Source organism: Loxodonta africana, chromosome 9 (assembly GCF_030014295.1).
Source record: "Loxodonta africana isolate mLoxAfr1 chromosome 9, mLoxAfr1.hap2, whole genome shotgun sequence".
NCBI classification, from domain to species: Eukaryota; Metazoa; Chordata; class Mammalia; order Proboscidea; family Elephantidae; genus Loxodonta; species Loxodonta africana.
This window is the reverse complement of record NC_087350.1, coordinates 119153258-119174742: the sequence shown is the minus strand read 5'-3', so window position 1 is coordinate 119174742 and position 21485 is coordinate 119153258. Positions and strand designations below refer to the sequence as shown.

Genomic DNA, 21485 nt, shown 5'->3' with positions numbered 1-21485 from the left:
ATGGGGACTCTCGTGGCCAAACTGCTCCTGCCCACCCTCAGCAGCCTGGCCTTCCTCCCCACCATCAGCATCGCTGCCAAGAGGCGCTTCCACATGGAGGCTATGGTCTACCTCTTCACCATGTTCTTTGTGGCGGTAAGTCTGGGGGTCTTGGGGGAGGACCCTCACAGGACACTCTCCTGAAGACAGAAGTGGGGTCGTCTCACTACTTTTCTTTTATTGAGTGATGAAGAAAAGTGATTGGGAGTCAAAAGGGTGAGCCCAGGTGGGAGACAAGAGATCAGATCCCAGGTGTGGCCCTGAGAGAGAAAGTAGGGGAAGCTTCTCTACCTCTCTGGGCCTCAATTTCTCCATCTGTATCTTAGACAGCTCTAAGAGCCGAGGAGTCATTCTGTGGCCATGTATGCATCGGACCAAGTCCAAAGTGTGCCTGGGCCAGCAGGTGAGGACAAGCCCTTCCAAGTGGCCTGTTTTCTGCTGCAAGATTGCCTGAGGCTGCCCAGGGTCAGGCTCCCCTCCCCCATCCCTCTCCCAGCTACACTCATAGGGTGGCCTAGTAGGGAGGGTGTGCCAGGCCCAGGAGAGGTCAGCGGGGCTTAGGGCCAAGGGGGCTGTGTGAGTCTGGTTCCAGAATTCTGGAGCTGCCCCGAGACCGGCAGTCAGGACAGCCTGCTTATACCAACACAGACCCTTCACTCCAGCTCACACCCACTCACACCCCTCACTCAGCCCACACCCCTCACTCCAGCTCACACCCACTCACACCCCTCACTCCACCTCATACCTGCTTGTCTCTCCCCTGGGGCCCTCCTCTCTCTCTGTCTCTGGGGGCTCCCTTTGGGTCCCTCTTCCCCTCTCTTTTACATACCTGGCTGACTGGCTTGCTGGCTCACTCTGTCTCTGAGTACCTGTCAATGATTTGTGTGTCAAGAGGGTGCCTGTGGAGCACCTAGAACCTGTCTAACTTTGTGAGGGGCTCTATCTCTCCCTCGTGATTGCCATCTCTTTCTCCATGTCTCAGCCTCTCCTTGCCCCCCAGCCTCTCTCCCTGGTCTGTGGGCATAGTTTTCTCTCTCCCTCTGTCCTCGTTTGTCCTTTTCCCCGTCTCTGTCTGGTTCAGTCGTGCTTTCCGGAGCAACATCCACGTGGGATTCCTTCTTTCTAAATGTCTTGGTCTCTATCATCTATCGCTCGACCACCTAGCTATCGCTCTGTCTACCTCTCTGTCAGCCTGTCATTTACCTTCATCTCAGTGCCTCCCTGCCTCTCTCTTTGAGCTCCTCTCCCCCCGCCCCCCACTCCTGGGCACTCCGAGCGCCTGACTCCTCTCCCGCAACCTTCCTCATTCATCTTCCTCACTCACCTTCCATCAGACCCACCTCTTGAAGAAGCATGCCCTGGGAAGGCCACCATCCTCCCAAGAACCTCTGCATGGCAGTGCCCCCTCCTACCCAGCAGCCTCTCTTCCCAAGCAGTGGCCTCTGTGGATGTGTGTGTGAACAGGTATGTCTGTGAATACACACATGTTTCTGCAGACATGTGTTCATGGTCACTGCTGTCCTGGCCTGAACAGGCCAAGCCTGGCTGTGACAAGAAAAGGCATGTGGGCATGCAGATGTGCACCCCTGCCCCCCATCATGTGCAGGTTCCCACAGATAACAGTGATGGGACAGGCTGTCCCCTTAATTTAGATCTCTGGGGGCTTCTGTGTCCCCCTCTGGCAGGGAGAAGGTAACGACAGCAGTGACAACCATATCATTTCCTGACCTGGGCAGGGTGGGTTGTGAGGAGGGGTTGGAGCCCAGCATTCTGTGTGTTCTTCCCAGTGTCCCGTGAGCCAGGCATGATGACTGCCATGGGGCAGATGGAGAAACCAAGGCCTGGAGTGGGCCTGAGTCATGGTGTTGCTAAGAGAACCAGCAGGCTGTGATGGCCCCACCCACCCCAAGCATTTTGGCCCCTGCCATTCCTGTGCTCCTGCGGCCAGGCTTGGGCGGGGTTCCGAAGTGTGCGGGGCAGGTGAGAAACTGAGGCCCAGATTCCTCTGGGTGCACAGGCTTCAGGGCCGGGGGGCGGGGAGAGGCCAGGGTGTTTTCTCCCAGGCCCACATTAGGCCTAGCCAGGAACCGCAGGCACCACCAGGCGCTCCGCCCTGCTGGACCTGGCTGGCCCCACAGCTGCCTATGCGGCTGGCCCCACCCCACCCTGCCCCGCCCAGAGTGGCAGGGCCAGCTGCCTCCTGTGACAAATGTTCTCCAGCCTCCAGGCCCCACTCTACCCCTTACTCCAAAGCCCCCAGCTGCACCCTCGCACACTTTGCCTCTCAATGGCTTCTCTCCTGCCTTCTGACTGGGACCTGTGTGACACCCACCACGCAAAGTACTCTGTGCCAGGGGTGGGTGGTCTCAATTCACGACAGAGGAGGCCCAGAGCAGACAGACCCTTACTGAGCTCTTACAGAGAGGACATGCCCAGCGGACTCCAGAGCCTGTGCTGTTAGCCACCGGCCCCCACCCCACACCAAAACCACCCCCACCAAACACACACCACCCCACCAAACCCAACCCACCCCACCTCACCCCCACCAAATGCTACCCCACACCACCCCCCCAACCAAAATACCACCATCCACCCCACCAAGCCCACGCCATCCCACCAAATCCCACCCTACCCATCCACCCCCAGCAGCTTGCCCAGCATCTCCCCCCTGTGTGGGAAGATGGTGGGAGGTCTTGGAAGCAGGAGGTCCTGGAGGTGCAGAGGCCCAGCTCTATCCATTCCTCCTCCTCTGAATCCCGCCTTCCTACCTGTCTAGCGAGGATGAATGGTGGCCGTGGTGGGAACAGCCTGTCCTGGTCCTGGGGGTGGCCGCTCCAATCCTGCCTCCCGGCCCTGCATTCATGCATTCATGCTGCTAACACTTAGAGAGCGCTAACTGTGAGCAGGGGCTACACCCAGAGCTGAATCACAGCAGGGAATAGGCAGACATATTCTGGCTTTTGATGGGGCAGGGGCACAGACATTATCCAGAATCGCACAGGCCCAAGTCCATAATCTTGCTGGACGATCTATGCTACACAGAGAGGCACCAGGTGCAAAGACAGCATAGAAGAGAGGAGCCAGGAGAGCAGGGAGTCTGCCACTGCCAGCAAGTGTCCTCCCTTCCACAGAGATTTGAACACCTTGATCAGGCCCTACCTGAAGCTTCTCTTTCCCAAGCTAAGCAGTCATTTCTACTGCCTGGTTCCTCTCCTCTAGCCTCTTCTTTGCCAGTGTCGCTTCAAAAACTACAACACGCAAAGCTCATGTTCTCTAGGTTGGTCTGACCAGAGCAGAGAACACAGGACCGTCTCCTCCCTTATTCTGGACATCGTTGTTGTTACGTGCCATCAAGTCAGTTCTGATGCATAGTGACCCTATTGTGCAACAGAAAAAAACACAGCCCAGTCCTGTCTTTACCATCCTTGTAATGCTTGAGCTCGTCATTGCAGCCACTGTGTCAATCCATCTCCTTGAGGGCTGTCCTCTCTTTTTCAACTGATGTTCCGTCAATTTCTGGAGCCTTGTTTTTTTACCAATCCCTTCAGTGCAGCTTGGACTTACTCCTTCAATACCATCGATTCTTGATCATGTGCTACCTCCTGAAATGGGTGAACATCAACCAATTTTATTTATTTTTTTTTGGTACAGTGACTCTGTATTCTTCCATCTTCTTTTGATGCTTCCTACATCAGTTAATATTTTCTCCATAGATTCCTTCAATATTGCAACTTGAGGCTTAATTTTTTTCCTTAGTTCTTTCAGCTTGAGAAATGCTGAGCCTGTTCTTCCCTTTTGGTTTTCTATCTCTGGATCTTTGTACATTTCGTTGTAATATTTTGTCTTCTCGAGTCACCCTTTGAAATCTTCTGTTCAGCTCTTTGACTTCACCGCCTCTTCCTTTCACTATGTTAAATCACACGTTTCAGAGTCTCTCCTGACATCCATTTTGGTCTTTTCTTTCTTTCCTGTCTTTTCAATGACCTATTGCTTTCTTCATGTATGATGTCCTTGATGTCATTCCATAACTCGTCTGGCCTCTTTGGTCATTAGTGTTTAATGAGTCAAATCTATTCTTGAGACGGTTTCTATATTCAGGTGGAATATACTCAAAGTCATATTTTGGCTCTCATGGACTTGTTCTAATTTTCTTCAGCTTCGACTCTGGATATTATGCCTCCTAATGGTGCAAACAAGGAGCCCTGGCTGCACAATGGTTAAGCACTTGGCTGCTAACTGAAAGGTCTTCTGTTCAAACCCACGCAGTGGCTCCGTGTGAGGAAGACCTAGCGATCTGCTCCCATAAAGATTGTTATCGTTGTTATTGTGTGCCATTGAGTCCATTCCGACTGGTAGAGACCCTATAGGACAGAGTAGAGCTGCCCCATGGGGTTTCCTAGGCTGTAATCTTTACTGAAGCAGACTGCCATATCTTTCTTCCATGGAGTAGCTGGTGGGTTCAAACCACCTACCTTTTGTTTAGCGGCTGAGCACTTAACCACTGCACCACCAAGGCTCCTTCCCAGTAAAGGTTGTTGTTTTTAGGTGCTGTTCAGTCAGTTCCAACTCATAGTGACCCCATATACAACAGAACGAAACAGTGCCCAGTCCTGTGCCATCCTCACAATCGTTGCTATGTTTGAGGCCATTGTTGCAGCCACTGTGTCAATCCATCTCATTGAGGGCCTTTCTCTTTTCCACTGACCCTCTACTTTATCAAGCATGATGTCCTTCTCCAGGGGCCGGTCCTCCTGATAACATGTCCAAAGTATGTGAGACGAAATCTCACCATCTTCCCTTCCAAGGAGCATTCTCGCTCTACTTCTTCCGAGAGATTTGTTCATTCTTTCAGCAGTCCATGGTATATTCAGTGTTCTTTGCCAACATCATAATTCAAAGGCATCAATTCTCCTTCGGTCTTCCGTATTCATTGTCCAGCTTTTCATGCATATGAGGCAATTGAAAATACCGTGGCTTGGGTCAGGCGCACCTTAGTCCTTAAAATAACATCTTTTTTTTTTTTTTTTTACTGTGCTTTAGGTGAAAGTTTACAGCTCAAGTTATTTTCTCATACAAAAATTTATACACACATTGTTATGTGACCCTAGTTGCTATCCCTATAACATGACCACACATTCTCCCTCTCCACCTTGGATTTCTCGTATCCATTCCACCAGTTCCTATCCCCTTCTGCCTTCTCATCTTGCTTCTGGACAGGAGTTTCCCATTTAGTAAAGTGACATCTTTGCTTTTCAACACTTTAAAGAGGTCTTTTGCAGAGACATGCCCAATGCAATGGGTCTTTTGATTTCATCACTTCTGCTTCCATGGGTGTTGATTGTGGATCCAAGTAAAATGAAATCCTTGCAACTTCAGTCTTTTCTCCATTTATGATGATACTGCTTATTGGTCCAGTTGTGAGGATTTTTGTTTTCCTTATGTTGAGGTGTAATCCATACTGAAGGCTGTAGTCTTTGATCTTCATCAGTAAGTGCTTCAAGTCTTCACTTTCAGCAAGCAAGGTTGTGTCATCTGCATAACGCAGGTTGTTAATGAGCCTTCCTCCAATCCCGATGCTCCATTCTTCTCCATAAAGTCCAGCTTCTCGGATTATTTGCTCAGCATACAGATTGAATAGGTGTGGTGAAAGGATACAACCCTGATGCACACCTTTTCTGACTTTAAACCAAGCAGTACCCCCTTGTTCTGTTCAAACAACTGCTTTTTGGTCTATGTACACGTTCCACATGAGCACAATTAAGTGTTCTCTGTAAAGATTACAGCCTAGGAAACCCTATGGGGCAGTTCTACTCTGTCATATAGGGTCATTATGAGTCAGAATTGACTTGACGGCACACCATAACAACAACAACAATGGTACAAACAAGTAACGCACTCAATGCTAACTGAAAGTTTGGCAGTTCGAGTCCACACAGAGGCACCTTGGAAGAAAGGCCTGGCGTTCCCCTTCTGAAAAATCAGCCATTGAAAACCCTGTTGAGCGCAGTTCTACTCTGACATGCACGGGAATGCCATGAGCCAGAGTCCACCCAAAAGCACCTGGTCAAGTTCACTTTTACTTCAGGTCTTTTGCAGTGGACCGTCTCTCAGTCACATTAAGAACCCCACTGCTGGGCTCTCCAGCTGACCCAGACACCCAGGCCACCTCTCCTGCTGAGCCGGGCTCCCCAAAAGCCAGCCACACCTGTCAAAATAGCTATGCCACGTGTTACTCAAAATGATGCAATGTGAACACAACAGGAGGGAGCTGTTTTCTTCTGGAGGAGAGAAGTTGGCTGCTTTGAAAATAGTCCATACAGGCATTTTGGTCTTACAATTGCTAGTAATTCAGGTGTGGGAGAGACAACTGTGAAAGGAAGCGGGAGGGACGGACGAACCTAGGACTCTTTGTCCAGCCTCTGTTAGGACAAAAACCAAATTCACTGATATCAGTTGATGCTGATTCATGGTGACCGAGGTGTGCGAAGCAGAACTGAGCCACAGGGTTTTCAAGGCTGTGAGCTTTTGGAAGCAGATCGCCAGCCCTTCCTTCTGAGGTGTCTCTCAAAGAGTTTGAACTGTCAACTTTTCAGGTAGTAGCCTAGGTCTTTATCTACTCAGGGACCTTTGTGGGAGCAGCGAGGCGGGTCGGGCGGAGGCCTTTAAAGTCTCCTCGACTTCAAAGAAAACTGAAAACTGCAGACCAGCAGTTCTCAAAGCAGCATCACCCAGGAACTTGTTAAAAATACAGATTTTCTGGCCCCCCCCAGAACCCACTGAATCAGCAGCTCTGGGGTGGGATTTGGCAACCTGGGTCTTAACAACAGTCCCAAGAGGTTTTTTTTTTTTTTTTTTTTAATATAATTTGTTTTATTTTGTTGTTATTGTTGAGAATATACACAGCAAAAGCAGACACCATGTTTCTACATGTACAAATTAGTGCCATTGATTACATTCTTCGAGTTGTGCAACCATTCTCACTCTCATTTTCTGAGTTGTCTCCCCCCCATTAACATAAATTTGCTGCCCCCAAGGTTGCTATCTAATATTTCAAGTTGCTGTTGCCAATTTAATCCCATATAGATAGTTGTTAAAAAAGCACAATGCTCAAGACAGACATTTTTTACTTGTTAAGCTAAACTATCATTTGGTTTTAAAAAGACCTCAGGGAATATTTTTGGTTTAAGGGTTAAAGATTATCTCAGGGCAATAGTTTCAGGGGTTCTATCAGCCCCCTTGGCTCCAGAAATTCTGGATTTGACGAGACTCTGAAATTCTGTTCTGCATTTTTCCCCCTTTTGATCAGGACTCTGCTATAGAATCTTTGATTGAAATGTTCATCAATGGTAGCCAGGCACCATCCACTTCTGGTCTCATGGCCAAGAAAGCAGTTGTTCCTGGAGGCAGTTACCCACACTTTCCATTTCATCCTCCCATTCCTGACTCTTCTCCTTCCTCTGTTGCTCCAGGTGAATAGAGACCAATTGTTGTGCCCTGGATGGCCCTTTACAAGCTTTTAAGACCCCGGGCACTGCGCATAGAAATAGGAGGTAGGATAGAAGCATTAAAAAAGTTATTAGACCAGCTAACTAGGATCTCCCATGAAACCATGACCCTAAACCTCCAAACCAAGGACCCAAATCCTGTGGGGTGTTTGGCTGTACACAAGCAGCCTCGGCTACTTTCTTTCTTTTTTTTTTTGTCATTGTTGTCAACATATCTCTCACACAGTTTTTACCAGTTCAGCTTTTTACAGGTGTACAACTTACTAAAATAATCAGCCATGCAACCCTACACTTAATCAATGTGATTTTCCCATCACTGTAAACCAAAACTCTGTACTCCATAAGCAATAAGATTTTTCTTTATTAAGGCAAAATTCATGTAATATGCAAGGCACCATTTTAAGGGGAACAATCCCGTGCGTTGGCAGTGCCATGAGAGCAGCACCCTCTCTAGCGCACAGCCTCCTCGTCACCCCAGAAGACGGCAGAGCATGAAGTCCTCCCTGTCCAGCCCCCGGCGGCCACTGCTCTGCCCCCTTCTCTGTGTGTCTGCCTGCTCCTGTCATTTCGTGGTATAGGAATCAGATGCCGTGTGACCCTTTATGTCTGGCTTCCTTCACTTAGAATGTCGTCTGTCAACATGGGGCAGAACTTCGGTCCTTTTTAAGGCCAACAGTATTCCATTATATGGATAGACCCCATTTGTTTATGCGTCCATCCAGATGGTGGATACTGGGGTTCCCCCAGACGATTCTGAGAGTCCTGCTCAGTGGCGAAAAGACCCCACAGAGCTCTGAACACTGACTCGATCCAAAGAGGAGGTTGTGGCCTCACATCCAAAGGCTAGCAGATGACCGCACATTCATATGCTTCAGGTAAAGTAGGATGTCCAGGGTACCCGGAGGTGCCGTCTGAGCGTCCCCACCTGGGTGGGCTTCCTCTGAGTGGCCACCAGCCTTGGTCAGGTCCCCACATGACGTTGCGTCAGATGAGGGCTCTGCTGAAGGGCATTCTGAGCCCTGAGCCCCCTAGCACCAAGCCTCCCACGTGATGGCTTCATTGAATCCTGATAGGTGCTGCTGGGGGTAGCCCGGCAGTCCCCAGCTTCCCGCTCACGTGACTTGCCCACCGTCTCTCAGCTAGCCCAGGGCCTTTCCCCTGCTGACCGCTGCGGGTTTTCTCCCAGCTGCACCACGCCTGCAGTGGCCCCGGCCTGTCCGTGCTCTGCTTCCTGCGGCGGGACATCCTGGAGTACTTCAGCATCTACGGCACGGCACTGAGCATGTGGGTGTCTCTCATGGGTGAGTGTGCTCCCTGCCTGCACACACATGGGTTCTCTCATGGGTGAGTGTGCCCCCACCCCACCCCACACACCAGGGCCACTCTCCAGTCATCTGCCCACTCAGGAGCAGGCCACCCCCCCCCACCTCTGAGACCCTCTCCCCTCTCCTGGGTCCCAGAGATGAGCCTAATGTAGGAAAAAGAATGGGCCATTCATAACTGCCTCAACTCTCATTTCGCTTATCCTTCCTAAATTCTGTTTAATACACGCTTGTTATGACACATTCAGATAGCAGAGGCAACAAAGGAGCAAGTGAAGCTCCCCGCCTGGGGGCCACTGTTAGCAGTTCAGCGATGACCCCCCAGGATTGTCTGGAGGCTTACACGAACGACCACACACACATATAATTTTCAGCTCGGGTTGTGATGTAGATGGGGTCATTCAAAAGCATATTGTTCTGAAACTTTTTTCCACTTAACGTTGTCTCCTGACCCCTATGGTCCCCACTGCAGGAGGGTTCCTGGCACTTACCCAGGCCCAGGAAGGACTCAGGATCTGTCCTAGGACCCTTTTCTTTTTGTAAATATAACACAATATTTGCCAACTCGACACTTTTCGGGTGTACAATTTAGTGACATCAATTACTTTACTCATGTTGTACAACTGTCACCCAGGCTCATTGCCAAATGACATCACCATAAACAGAAACTCACTGCTCCCGAGACTTCTCGGATCGCATAGTCAATCTGGGTGGCTTTGTCCTGGCCAGCCCGTGGAATGGACTTATCCCTGTCATTTGAGGATTGGTCTGTGTATAAGGCAGGCGTCTGTTGGCTTCACTAGGCAGCTCCATTCATAGGAGTAGCAACCTGCCTTTCCCATCAAACAATTGGGATTTTCACCTCTCAAGCCAGTCTAGCCTTGGAGTCTCACTGGCTGAGGGGCATCACCCTGGGCTCCTGGACAAGCCTCTGGGGAGCAGCAGCCAGGTGGGCAAGAAGGCCCTGACTTCTCCCGGGTTCTATCCCTGGCCCCTTCAGCACTGGCCGACTTTGACGAGCCCAAGAGGTCAACGTTCGTGATGTTTGGTGTCCTGACCATCGCGGTGCGGATCTACCATGATCGCGTGGGCTACGGTGTGTACTCAGGCCCCATTGGCACTGCTGTCCTCATCATCGCTGCAAAATGGGTGCGTACCGTCTGAGCCTGAACACAGAGGGGCCAGGGAGGCCTGTGACCCCTTGCCTGATCTGGCTTCTGCCTGGGATCTCCATGGGCAGGCAGGCTGGACGTGTAGCTTCAGGTAAAACACAGATAATGACCCTCAGGTGCTCCAGCCAGGAGACCTGCTTGCATCCTGTCTCCTCACAAGCTGTGGACTTAACCTCATCACTGATCATCCCAGCTTCAGTTTCCGTATCTGCAAAGTGGGCATTATAACAACAGTATGGTCCTGACCCTATAGGGTTGATTCAGAAATGAACTGAGAAAATGCATGTGACATACCTGGGTCTGTGCCCAGCTTCTAATTCATTCAACACATATTGTCGGTGTTAATTGCTCTGACTCCTCAAGACCCTACATATAACAGAACAAAACATTACCCAGACCTGCACCATCCTCAAGATTGTTACTGTCTGAGTCCATCGTTGCAGCTCTTGTGCCAATCCACCTCACTGAGGGTTTCCCTCATATTCACTGACCTTCTTCTTCACCAGGAGAGCAAAAAAGAGGAAGACCCTCAACGAGATGGATTGACACGGTGGCTGCGACAATGGACTCAAGTATAACAACTATCACGAGGATGGCGCAGGACCAGACAGTGTTTCATTCTGTTGTACATAGGGTCACTATGAGTTGGAACCAACTCGACGGCACCTGACAATGACAACTACTTTACCAAATATAATATCTTTGTCTATCAATTGGTTTGTCTTGATGCTGCATCCAAATTAAACAAGATGAAGGCTTGCCATCCTCACTGCTAAGGAACATTCTGGCTGTATTTCTTCTAAGACTGGTTTGTTCCTTCTTTTGGCCACCTATGATATATTCAATACTCTTTGCCAACATCACAGTTCAAATGCGTCCATTCTTCTGTCTTCCTTTTTCATTATCCAACTTTCGCATACACATAAGGCAACTGAAAAGACCATGGCTTGGGTCAGGCACACCTTAGTCCTCAAAGTGACACCTTTGTTTTTTAGCACTTTAAAGAGGCCTTTTGCAGCAGATTTGCCCAATGCTATGTGTCATTTGATTTGACCGTTGTTTCCATGGGCGGTGATGGTGGATTCAAGTAAAATGAAACCCTTAACAGCTTCAATCTTTCCTCCATTTATCATGCGGTTGCTTATTGGTCCACTTGTGTGGATTTTTGTTTTCTTTATGTTGAGGTGTAATCCATCCTGAAGGCTGTGGTCTTTGATCTTCATCAGTAAGTGCTTCAAGTCCTCTTCACTTTCAGCAAGCAAGGTTGTATCATCTGCATGTCCCAGGTTGTTAATGAGTTTTCTTCCAATCGAGATGCCATGTCCTTCTCCATACAGTCTAGCTTCTTGGATTATTCAGCATACAGATTGAGTAGGGACGGTGAAAGGATATAACCCTGACACACACTTTTCCTGACTTTAAACCACGCAGTATTCCCTTGTTCTGTTAAAATGACTGCCTCTTGATCTATGTACAGGTTCCTCATAAGCACAATTAAGTGCTCTGGAATTCCCATTCTTCACAATATTATCCATAATTATTTATGATCCACACAGTCGAATGCCTTAGCATAGTGAATAAAACACAAGTAAACATATTTCTGGTATTCTCTGCTTTCAGCCAGAATCCATTTGACATCGGCAATGATATCCCTGGTTTTAAGCCCTCTTCTGAATCTGGCTTGAATTTCTGGCAGTTCCCTGTTGATATACTGCTGCAGCCACTTTCGAATACTCTTCAACAAAATTTTACTTGCGTGTGATATTAATGATATTGTTCAATAATTTCTGCATTCGGTTGGATCACCTTTCTTGGGAATAGGCATAAAAATAGATCTCTTCCGGTTGGTTGGCCAGGTAGCCACCTTCCAAATTTCTTGGCATAGACAAGTGAGCACTTCCAGCACAGCACCCATTGTTGAAACATCTCAGTTGATAGTCTGCCAATTCCTGGAGCCTTGTTTTTCGCCAATGTCTTCAGCGCACCTTGAGCTTCTTCCTTCAGTACCATTTGTTCCTGCTCATATGGTACCTCCTGAAATGGTTGAACGTCAACCAGTTCTTTTTGGTACAGTGACTATGTATTCCTTCCATTTTCTTTTGATGCTTCCTGAGACTTTTAATATTTTCCCCCATAGAATCCTTCAATATTGCAACTCTAGGGTTGAATTTTTTCTTCAGTTCTTTGAGCCTGAGAAATACAGAACGTGTTCTTCCCTTTTGGTTTTCCATCTCCAGGTCTTTGCACATGTCATTAGAATACCTTACTTTGGCTTCGTGAGCCACCCTTTGAAATCTTCTGTTCAGCTCTTTTACTTCATCATTTCTTCCTTTCACTTTAGCTACTTGATGTTCTAGAGCAAGTTTCAGAGTCCCTCCTGACATCCATCTTGGTCTTTTCTTTCTTTCCTGTCTTTTTAATGACCTCTCACTTTCTTCATGGATGATGTCCTTAATGTCATTCCACAACTTGTCTGGTCTTTGGTCATTAGCGTTCAACGCGTCAAATCTATTCTTGAGATGGTCTCTAAATTCAGGTGGGATATACTCAGGTTTGTACTTTGGCTCTCATCGACTTGTTCTAATTTTCTTCAGTTTCAACTTGAACCTGTATATGAGCAATTGATGGTCTGTTCCATAGTCGGCCCCTGGCCTTGTTCTGACTGATGATGTTGAGCTTTTCCATTGTCTCTTTCCACAGATGTAGTCAATTTGATTTCTGTGTGTCCCATCTGGTGAGGCCCATGTGTATAGTTGCCGTTTATGTTGGTGAAAGAAGGTATTTGCAATGAAGAAGTCGTTGGTCTTGCAAAATCCTATCATGCATCTCTGGCATCATTTCTATCACCAAGGCCATATTTTCCAACTACTGATCCTTCTTCTTTGTTTCCAACTTTCGCGTTCCAATCGCCAGTAATTATCAATGCATCCTGATGGCACGTCCGATCAATTTCAGGCTGCAGAATTTGGTAAAAATCTTCAATTTCTTCATCTTCGGCCTTAGTGGTTGGTGTGTAAATTTGAATAATAGTCATATTAACTGGTCTTCCTTGTAGGCGAATGGATATTATCCTATCACTGACAGCGTTGTAATTCAGGCTAGATCTTGAAATATTCTTTTTGACGATGAATGCAACACCATTCCTTTTCAAGTTGTCATTCCGGGCATAGTAGACCATATGCTTGTGAGATTCAAGATGGCCAATATCAGTCCATTTCCACTCACTAATGCCTAGGATATCAATGTTTATGTGTTCCATTTCATTTTTGATGACTTCCAGTTTTCCTAGATTCATACTTCACACATTCCATGTTCCAATCATTAATGGATATTTGTAGCTGTTTCTTCTCATTTTGAGTTGTGCCACATCAGCAAATGAAGGTCCCAGAAGCTTGACTCCATCCACGTCATTAAGGTCGACTCTACTTTGAGAAGGCAGCTCTTCCCCAGTCGTCTTTTGAGCTCCTTCCAACCTGAGGGGCTCATCTTCCAGCACTATATCAGACAATGTTCCGCTGCTATTCATATGGTTTTCACTGGCTAAATATTTTCAGAAGTAGACTGCCGGGTCCTTCTTCCTAGTCTGTCTTAGTGTGGAAGCTCAGCTGAAACCCGTCTGCCATGGGTGACCCTGCTGCTATTTGAATACCAGTAGCATAGCTTCCAGCATCACAGCAACACACAAGCCCCCACTGTACGACAAACTGACAGACGCGCGTGGAGTTGAATGCCTTAGCATAGTCAATAAAACACAGGTAAACATCTTTCTGGTATTCTCTGCTTTTGGCCAAAATCCATCTGACCATAGCAATGACATTATGTCCTCTTCTGAATCCAGCTTGAATTCCTGGCAGTTCCCTATAGATGTACTGCTAAAGTCATTTTTGAATTATCTTCAGCAGAATTTTGCTAACATATTTTTTATGATATTAAAGATACTGTTCAATAATTTCTGCATTCTGTTTGATCACCTTTCTTTGGAATAGACACATATATGCATCTCTTCCAGTCAGTTAGCCAGGTGGCTGTCTCCCAAATTTCTTAACATAGTTAAGTAAGCGCTTCCAGTGTTGCATCCATTTGTTGAAACATCTCAATTGGTATTCCACTTTTTTTTTTTTTGCGAATATCTTCAGTGCAATTTGGACTTCTTCCTTTAATACCGTCAGTTCTTGATCATATGTTACCTCCTGAAATGGCTGAAAGTCGGCCAATTATTTTTGGTACAGTGACCCTGTGTATTCTTTGCATCTTCTTTTGATGCTTCCTGTGTCATTCAATATTTTACCCATGGAATCCTTCAATATACCAACTTGAGGCTTCAATTTTTTTTTTCCAGTTCTTTCAGCTTGAGAAATGCCAAGAGTGTTCTTCTGTTTTGGTTTTCTATCTCCAGGTCTTTGCACATGTCATTGTAATACTTTGTCTTCTTGAGCCATCCTTTGAAATCTTCTGTTCAGCTCTTTTACTTCAACATTTTTTCCTTTCACTTTAGCTACTTGATGTTCTAGAGCAAGTTTCAGAGTCTCTCCTGACATCCATCTTGGTTTTTTCTTTCTTTCCTTTTTTTAATGACCTCTCACTTTCTTCATGCATGATGTCGTTAATGTCATTCCACAACTTGTCTGGTCTTTGGTCATTAGTGTTCAACACATCAAATCTATTCTTGAGATAGCCTCTAAATTCAGATGGGATATACTCAAGGTCATACCCTGGCACTTGTGAACTTGTTCTAATTTTCTTCAGCTTCAACTTGAACTTGCATATGAGCAATTGATGATCCATTCTTACTGATGATATTGAGTTTTCCCATCGTCTCTTTCCACAGATGTGGTTGATCTGATTCCTGTGTATTCCGTCTGGTGAGGTCCACATGTATAGCCATCGTTTATGTTGTTAAAAAAAGGTATTTCAAGTGAACAAGTCATTGGTCTTGCAAAATTCTATGATGCGATTCCCCATGTCATTTCTATCATCAAGGCCGTATTTTCCAACTACTGATTCGGATTCTTCTTCTTTGTTTCCAACTTTTGCATACCAATCACCAGTAATTATCAATGCATCTTGATTGCATACTCAATTAATTTTAGACTGCAGTGATTCATAATAAATCTTCAATTTCTTTATCTTTGCCATTCGTGATTGGTACATAAATTTGAATAATAGTCATATTAACTGGTCTTCCTTGTAGCCATATGGATGTTAACCTATCACTGACAGCATTACAATTTAGGGTAGAGCTTAACTATCCAAAAAGAATATTTCTATTTTGACACATGTTGTTGTTGTTAGGTGCCATCGAGTAGATTCCAAAGTTCGTAGAGATCCCAAGTAAAACAGAACGAAACAGTGCCCAGTCCTACACTATCCTCATAATCGTTGCTATGTTTCAGCCCATTGTTGTAGCCACTGTGTTAATCCATCTTGTTGAGAGTCTTTCTCTTTTTCGCTGACTCTCTACCAAGCATATGTCCTTCTCCAGGGACTGGTCCCTCCTGGTAACTTGTCCAAAGTATCCTTGCTTCTAATGAGCATTCTGGCTGTACTTCTTCCAAGAAAGATTTGTTCATTCTTCTGGCAATTCATGGTATAGTCAATATTCTTCGCCAACACCATAATTCAAAGGCATCAATTCTTCTTCAGTCTTCCTTATTCATTATCCAGCTTTCATATGAGGCGATTGAAAACACCACTGGGCTTGGGTCAGGCACAGCTTAGACCTTAACGTGACATCTTTGCTTTTCAGCACTTCCAAGAGATCTTTTGCAGCAGATTTATCCAATTCAATACAGCTTTTGATTTTTTGACTGCTGCTTCTATGGGTGTTGATTGTGAATCCAAGTAAAATGAAATCCTTGATGACTTCAGTCTTTTCTCCGTTTATCATGATGTTGCTTATTGATCCAGTTAAGAGGATTTTTGTTTTCTTTATGTTGAAGTGCAATCCATACTGAAGGCTGTGGTCTTTGATCTTCATGAATAAGTGCTTCAAGTCCTCTTCACTTTCAACAAGCAAGGTTGTGTCATCTGCATAATGCAGTTTGTTAATGAGTCTTCCTCCAATCCTGATGCTGCATTCTTCTTCAGTATAGTCCAGCTTTTCAGGCATAAAAGCTAGTTATTATGTTGTTGTTATCATTACTAGTAAGGAGGATGGCTGCTTTAGAGGTGTACCATCAACTTGGGTTAGTCTGAGAAGGCTTCCTGGAGGGGGTGAGCTTTGAGCTCAATTCTAAGTTAAGGGGGAAGATATGCTGTGAGTTCTACAGGGAGATGAAACTGTTCCTGGGCCTGAAGCACCTTGAGCTGCAGATTCTAACACTAAGGACCCCCTTGCTGAGCACCTGAACGGGTCCTTGGTCTGCAATCCACTCAGCACCCACTGTCATACCAAGGCCCTCCTGGCTGCAAGGACCAGAACCCACTCACACTAGCCCAAGCTAGTGAGGGACCCAGGGGCAGAGTGGGAATAAGCCTGGAAGGGAGCCAGATGCAGACCTGGAGAGCCAGCCCTGCCTGAGACTGGCTCCCGCCCTCCAGGTGCCAGGTGCCATCTTCCCCCCCACATTCCACCTGCTTTGGAGCACCACCTGGAACCTCAGTGTCCCAACCACAAAAGCTAGGAGAAGCCACAGCCCCAGCCCAACTCAGGGTCATGAGCCTTGGCCAGCAGGTAGAGCCTCAGGCATAAGTAGGGTAGGCTGCTATCTTCCTCCAGGCAGCAGGACAGCAGAGCTCAGAGAAGAGGGGTCCAGGCTGAACAGGTCATTCAGAAGGTGTCCATGAACCCATTTTATAATGCAGGAGGGAAAATAAATCCCTGGTGGTGACCTTTCAAAGCCCCTCTCTCTCCCAAGGAGGAAGTAGGGTTTAGTTTGGCAGATGGCTCATGAAGAGACAAAGGCCCAGAAAGATCAGTCACCTACAAAAGTCACCACAGAACAGTGGCCACATCAGGCTTTTCATTTCCAACCAGCAGAGGAGAAAGACACCCCTTTCTCACTCAAACTTGGGGAGTCAGAGCTATGATACTGGGCCAACCCAGGAGACGCGTGAAGCTACCTTACAAGGGGGAGGACATTTTGTTAGGGTCTAACTTGTCCTTAGGGCCACATAAATTAGCACGCTCGAATGCATAAACTCCTGAGAGTTCTCATATGGCCCCCTTCCCAGCCTGGGCTCTGATGTCTGGCTTCCTTCCCAGCCGGAAATAGGCTCAAGGCTTCTTGCTCTACCCTGCAGGACTGGTCCTCCTGCTGGTTCTGCCAGACCCGGATCTGAGGCTGGATGCTAATTAGCCAGGACAGAACTCCCCCGTTAGTGTCCTGCAAGTTCCAGAGGCTTCCCTGGCCCGCGGGCTCTGGATCCAGCCAGGAGGAGCTGGGCCACCTCCCTGTACCCGGGGCTCCAATTGTGTTTTCTAGACCATTTAAAGTGGAGTTTATTTTGGATTTTCAAGGGCAGTTGTTTCCTGGAATAAGGGCAGGCTTTCTCCCAGAGGCTCGTCCCTTCCTGTGAGAGCTTTGGAAACAGCAGCCCTCAGGGACAGGAAGTAAAGAGAGCTGGGGCGGTGGGCTGGCCCACCATGTGACCTTGAGCAGGTGTGTGTGACCTTGAGCAGGTGCCTGCCCTCTCAGAGCCCCAGTGCTACTACCCAAGACTCAGGATTAGCTGAACAAGGACTTCCCAGCATGAATTCCCCCCCCAACGACTCACGTCACACTTCCTGGCCACACCCCCACACGGCCTGCACAATGGCAGGCCCTTGAGTCCTCATCTGCAAATTCCAAAAAGCTGGAAACTGCTGTCGTTTCAGAATTCATTTGGCAGCAAAACTTTACCCAGCATGAAGCTACAGTGGGTCTTCTGGGGGCAGGGAGGGGCTGCAGGCACCGCCGGGTACTGCAGGGTCTGCTGATTGTACAATGTTATCCCACTGAAGTCCCAGACACCCCAACTCTTGAAACACGCCTGGCCCCATGGTCCTGCACCTAAGGTGTGTGGACCTGCATTCGTTTGTCCTTCCTCTTAGCCGCCATCTTTTCAAACGTAAATACCTGCTTACGCCTTACTCTAAGCATTTATGTCTGAGATCCCAGGTTTAATGTGCCAGTTAGTCTAATAAACACTAAAGAAGTCCATTAATTATTAAAGCAAATTATGCGTGTCTGGGTGCCATCATGAACTACCACACAAACGCCCCACTGGTCACTCTGGGCTAGCAGGTCCTGGCTGGCCCCAATACCCTCCAGCTATGAACACACATGGGTCTAGTTCCCCGGGGCTCCCCTCTGGCTGGGAGACAGAAGCCATGCAAGGAGCAGCCTGTTACACCCCAAAGAGGCAGAAGGGGAGCAGGTGGTCCTCAAGGGGCAGACTAGCCCAAGGGGTCTCTAGCCAGGTAAGGGGGTCCTCCAGGCTGGGTTCTTACTGGTCCTGCAGTGGAGGGCCCGGGTTCAACTGAGCTGGATGCAGCCTGACTCAGCCTGCATGTGCTGTGTGACCAGGCAGCTGGTCCTCTTGGAATCTCCTTTCCTGGCTGGAGGGTACAGGGGAGAAGCCATACCAGGGAGGGGCCGTGTGCTGGGGAGGGGCTGTGCAGGGGAGGGCCTATGCAGGGGAGGGGCTGGGCAGGGGAGGGGCTGTGCAAGAGAGGGGCCACATGCAGGGGAGGAGTTGTGCAGGAGAGGGGCCATGTAGATGTGGGGCTGTGCAGGGGTGAGACTGTGCTGGGGAGGAGCTGTGCAGGGGAAGGGCTGTGCAAGGGTGAGGCTGTGCAGGGGAGGGGCTATACGGGGTGGGGCCATGCAGGGGAGGGGCGATGCAGGGAAGGGCCCACCTGGAACCTGGGGTCTGAGCGAGCCTCCCTGTCTCCTCTCCACAGCTGCAGAAGATGAAGGAGAAGAAGGGCCTGTACCCAGACAAGAGCGTCTACTCCCAGCAGATAGGCCCCGGCTTCTGCTTTGGGGCACTGGCCCTGATGCTGCGCTTCTTCTTCGAGGTACGAGCCTGAGGAACAGGCACTGATGGGCCAGGCATCCTGGTACCCAGGCACGTATCACACCCCTGTTCACGATCTCACTCCCCAAACTGATGTTGGGGTTCCTTCCAATCAATGGATTGTCCGTTGTCCTTCTCCAGCACCACTGGGCGGGAAGGGTATCACAGAGACACCAGTGATACAGCCCTGCCTTCAGAGAGCTTGAGAGGAGGTGCCTGGCTGGTGGGAAGGTGTCACTAGCCAGAGCCAGCACTTTGGAGACTCCCAGTGACTATGAGGGAGAGGAAGGAGGGAGGAATGGGGAGAGGGAGGAAGAAAGGGGGTAGAAGAAGGGGAAGGAGGGGGAAGGGAGGGGGGAGGGAGAGAGAGAAAGCGGGGAGGGAGAGAGGAGGGGGAGGGGAGGGAGCCCCAGCCATGTTTCGTAGGTGTAGGGTACTGATCGTGGCTGGAGCTGGTGCTGGGCTGGAGCAGGGAAGGCCCTGGGAGAGGGCTGGGGGCCAGACCTGCCAGGTGCCCCCTAACCTGCACAACCAGGCACGCCCAGCTCGGATGTGACTGCACAGAGGCACTAGTGAAGTGGGAGGCTGGGGTGGGCCTTGGAGGGGAGAGGAGGAAGCAGAACGACCCCCCCCCCACAGGAATGGGATTACACCTACGTCCACAGCTTCTACCACTGCGCCCTGTCCATGTCCTTCGTCCTGCTGCTGCCCAAGGTCAACAAGAAGGCTGGAAATGCAGGGACCCCCGCCAAGCTGGACTGCTCCACGCTGTGCTGTGCCTGCGTCTGAATCTGCCCCCCACCTCCCGCCCTCACCATGCCTCATTCAAATCCCAGACAGCAGCTTCCTCTGCCCTTCCCCACCCACAGCAGTCCCTAAGAACCCGCCTGGCACCCATGCTGTGCTCCATGGGTGCTGGGAGCCTGCCTGCTGAGCTTTCACTGGGCACCAGGCTATACTCGGAAGAGAGAGGCACTCCCCCCCCCGACTCCCCTGGACCCTGGACCCCCACCAACAGCAGATGTGCCTGCAGGGTGCTGGTGCCAGGGTCTGTCCCACCCTTCCCCTCCCCTCTTCACCCACCACAGGCTGGTTGCCCAAAAGCCCCAGCTTCATGTAGCCACCAAGGGGCCTGCCCGCCACCCCCGTCCTAGGTCCTCGCGTCATCTGTTTTCACTGGGAGACTGACATCAATCTACCTCGTGTCCGTCTCTGAATGTGCCCATTTAGGAAACGGGGCCAGCAGGCCAGCATTGCCTCTGGCCCAGGCTGCCTGCCCTGGACCTGCCCGCCCACCGGCTCTTGCCTGACCTTTCTACCTTTTGGACACCCAGATCCTTAGAACAAGTCTGGGAGCAAAGCACCATCATATCCACCCACAGAGACAGACAGGGCTCGGGAGCATAGTGGGTTGGTGCAGGCTGGAGCACGGTCAGGCAGAGCCGGGCCTGCTGCCTTGCCCCGGAGCACAGCTGTGAGGAGGGAGCCAGCCGGCCCCACATTGCCCCAGCTCCCCAGCAGCGGGAAGGGGCTTAGGGAGCTGCTGTGCCAGAGCTGAGGCTGGACAGGAGCAGGGAGGATCCCTCAGTCAGCCCCACTGCAGCTGCGGGGGAGGTCAGCCGCTGCCCATCCCTGGACCTGTCTGCCTTGTGCCCCAGGTGGTGGCGGGAGCGGGCATCCCAGACATCACCTCACAAACCTAAGACCTCCCTGGGCCCCAGCCCACCTCGGCTTCCCGAGTGAGCCACAGCATCTGCTAGGCAGGAAGTTACCTACACCTGTCTGGGCTGTTTATGTTTCCAGAGGGGCCGTGGTTGGGGCAGGTCCCCGTGGCTGGGGACAGCCTGCCGTTTGTCCTAAAATCACCTCCCACACCCCTCAGGGCCTCAGAGTTAGCTCCCACACCAGAGCTGGGGACAAGGGTAGTGTCCCCTCACCCTCCCGGTGCCCCTGCCTTTGGATACCTCCACCAGGATTCCTGGCCCCGTCCCCCCACCCCATCCCACCGTGGACTCCTCTGCCAGCCCTGTCCCAGAGTCCCCCAGGTCTCGGACCCTGGCCTGCCCTCCCCACCCCGAAATCTCCTGCCCCAGGTGGGCACACACAGAGGACCCCATCGCACCCCGCTGGGCTCATCTCTTTGCTGAGCCTGTGGCTCGTGGACGACAGATGCCCACTGCCAGCCCTGCTGGGTGCTCTAGCCCATATTCCTGGTCTCTCCAGGTCTTGACCAAGCCTAAGAAGGGAGGGACAATGTTACAGTCCCATTTTGCAGATGAGGAAGTTGAGGCACCACAGTCTGGGACCCAGTGTCTGTCCATTGGGCAGGGTCATTGAGGGACCCCTCCCACCTCTCCTGATGCCCAGCATAGGGGGTGCCATGGCACAGCCTCGATTCATTTCTGGGCTAGTTGAGGGGCACGTAAGGAGATGGCATCTCCTGGAAG

General features: G+C 49.6%; 1 protein-coding gene across 1 annotated transcript; it reads left to right on the top strand.

The window, feature by feature from the left end:
• Positions 1-19920, top strand: MYMK (myomaker, myoblast fusion factor). The gene is made up of 5 exons (XM_064290916.1): positions 1-135; positions 8731-8845; positions 9867-10015; positions 18923-19039; positions 19678-19920. The coding sequence occupies exons 1-5, from the start codon at positions 1-3 to the stop codon at positions 19825-19827; spliced, it is 666 nt and encodes a 221-aa protein (XP_064146986.1). The 3' UTR covers positions 19828-19920.
• Positions 19921-21485: the final 1565 nt, after the last annotated feature.

What these genes read in the sequence shown, in the direction of transcription:
- MYMK (XM_064290916.1), top strand. Translation starts at nt 1, where the DNA reads ATGGGGACTCTCGTGGCCAAACTGCTCCTGCCCACCCTCAGCAGCCTG. An exon ending in CATGTGGGTGTCTCTCATGG is followed by an intron (nt 8,846 to 9,866) that starts GTGAGTGTGCTC and finishes TGGCCCCTTCAG; the next exon opens with CACTGGCCGACTTTGACGAG. An exon ending in TCATCATCGCTGCAAAATGG is followed by an intron (nt 10,016 to 18,922) that starts GTGCGTACCGTC and finishes TCCTCTCCACAG; the next exon opens with CTGCAGAAGATGAAGGAGAA.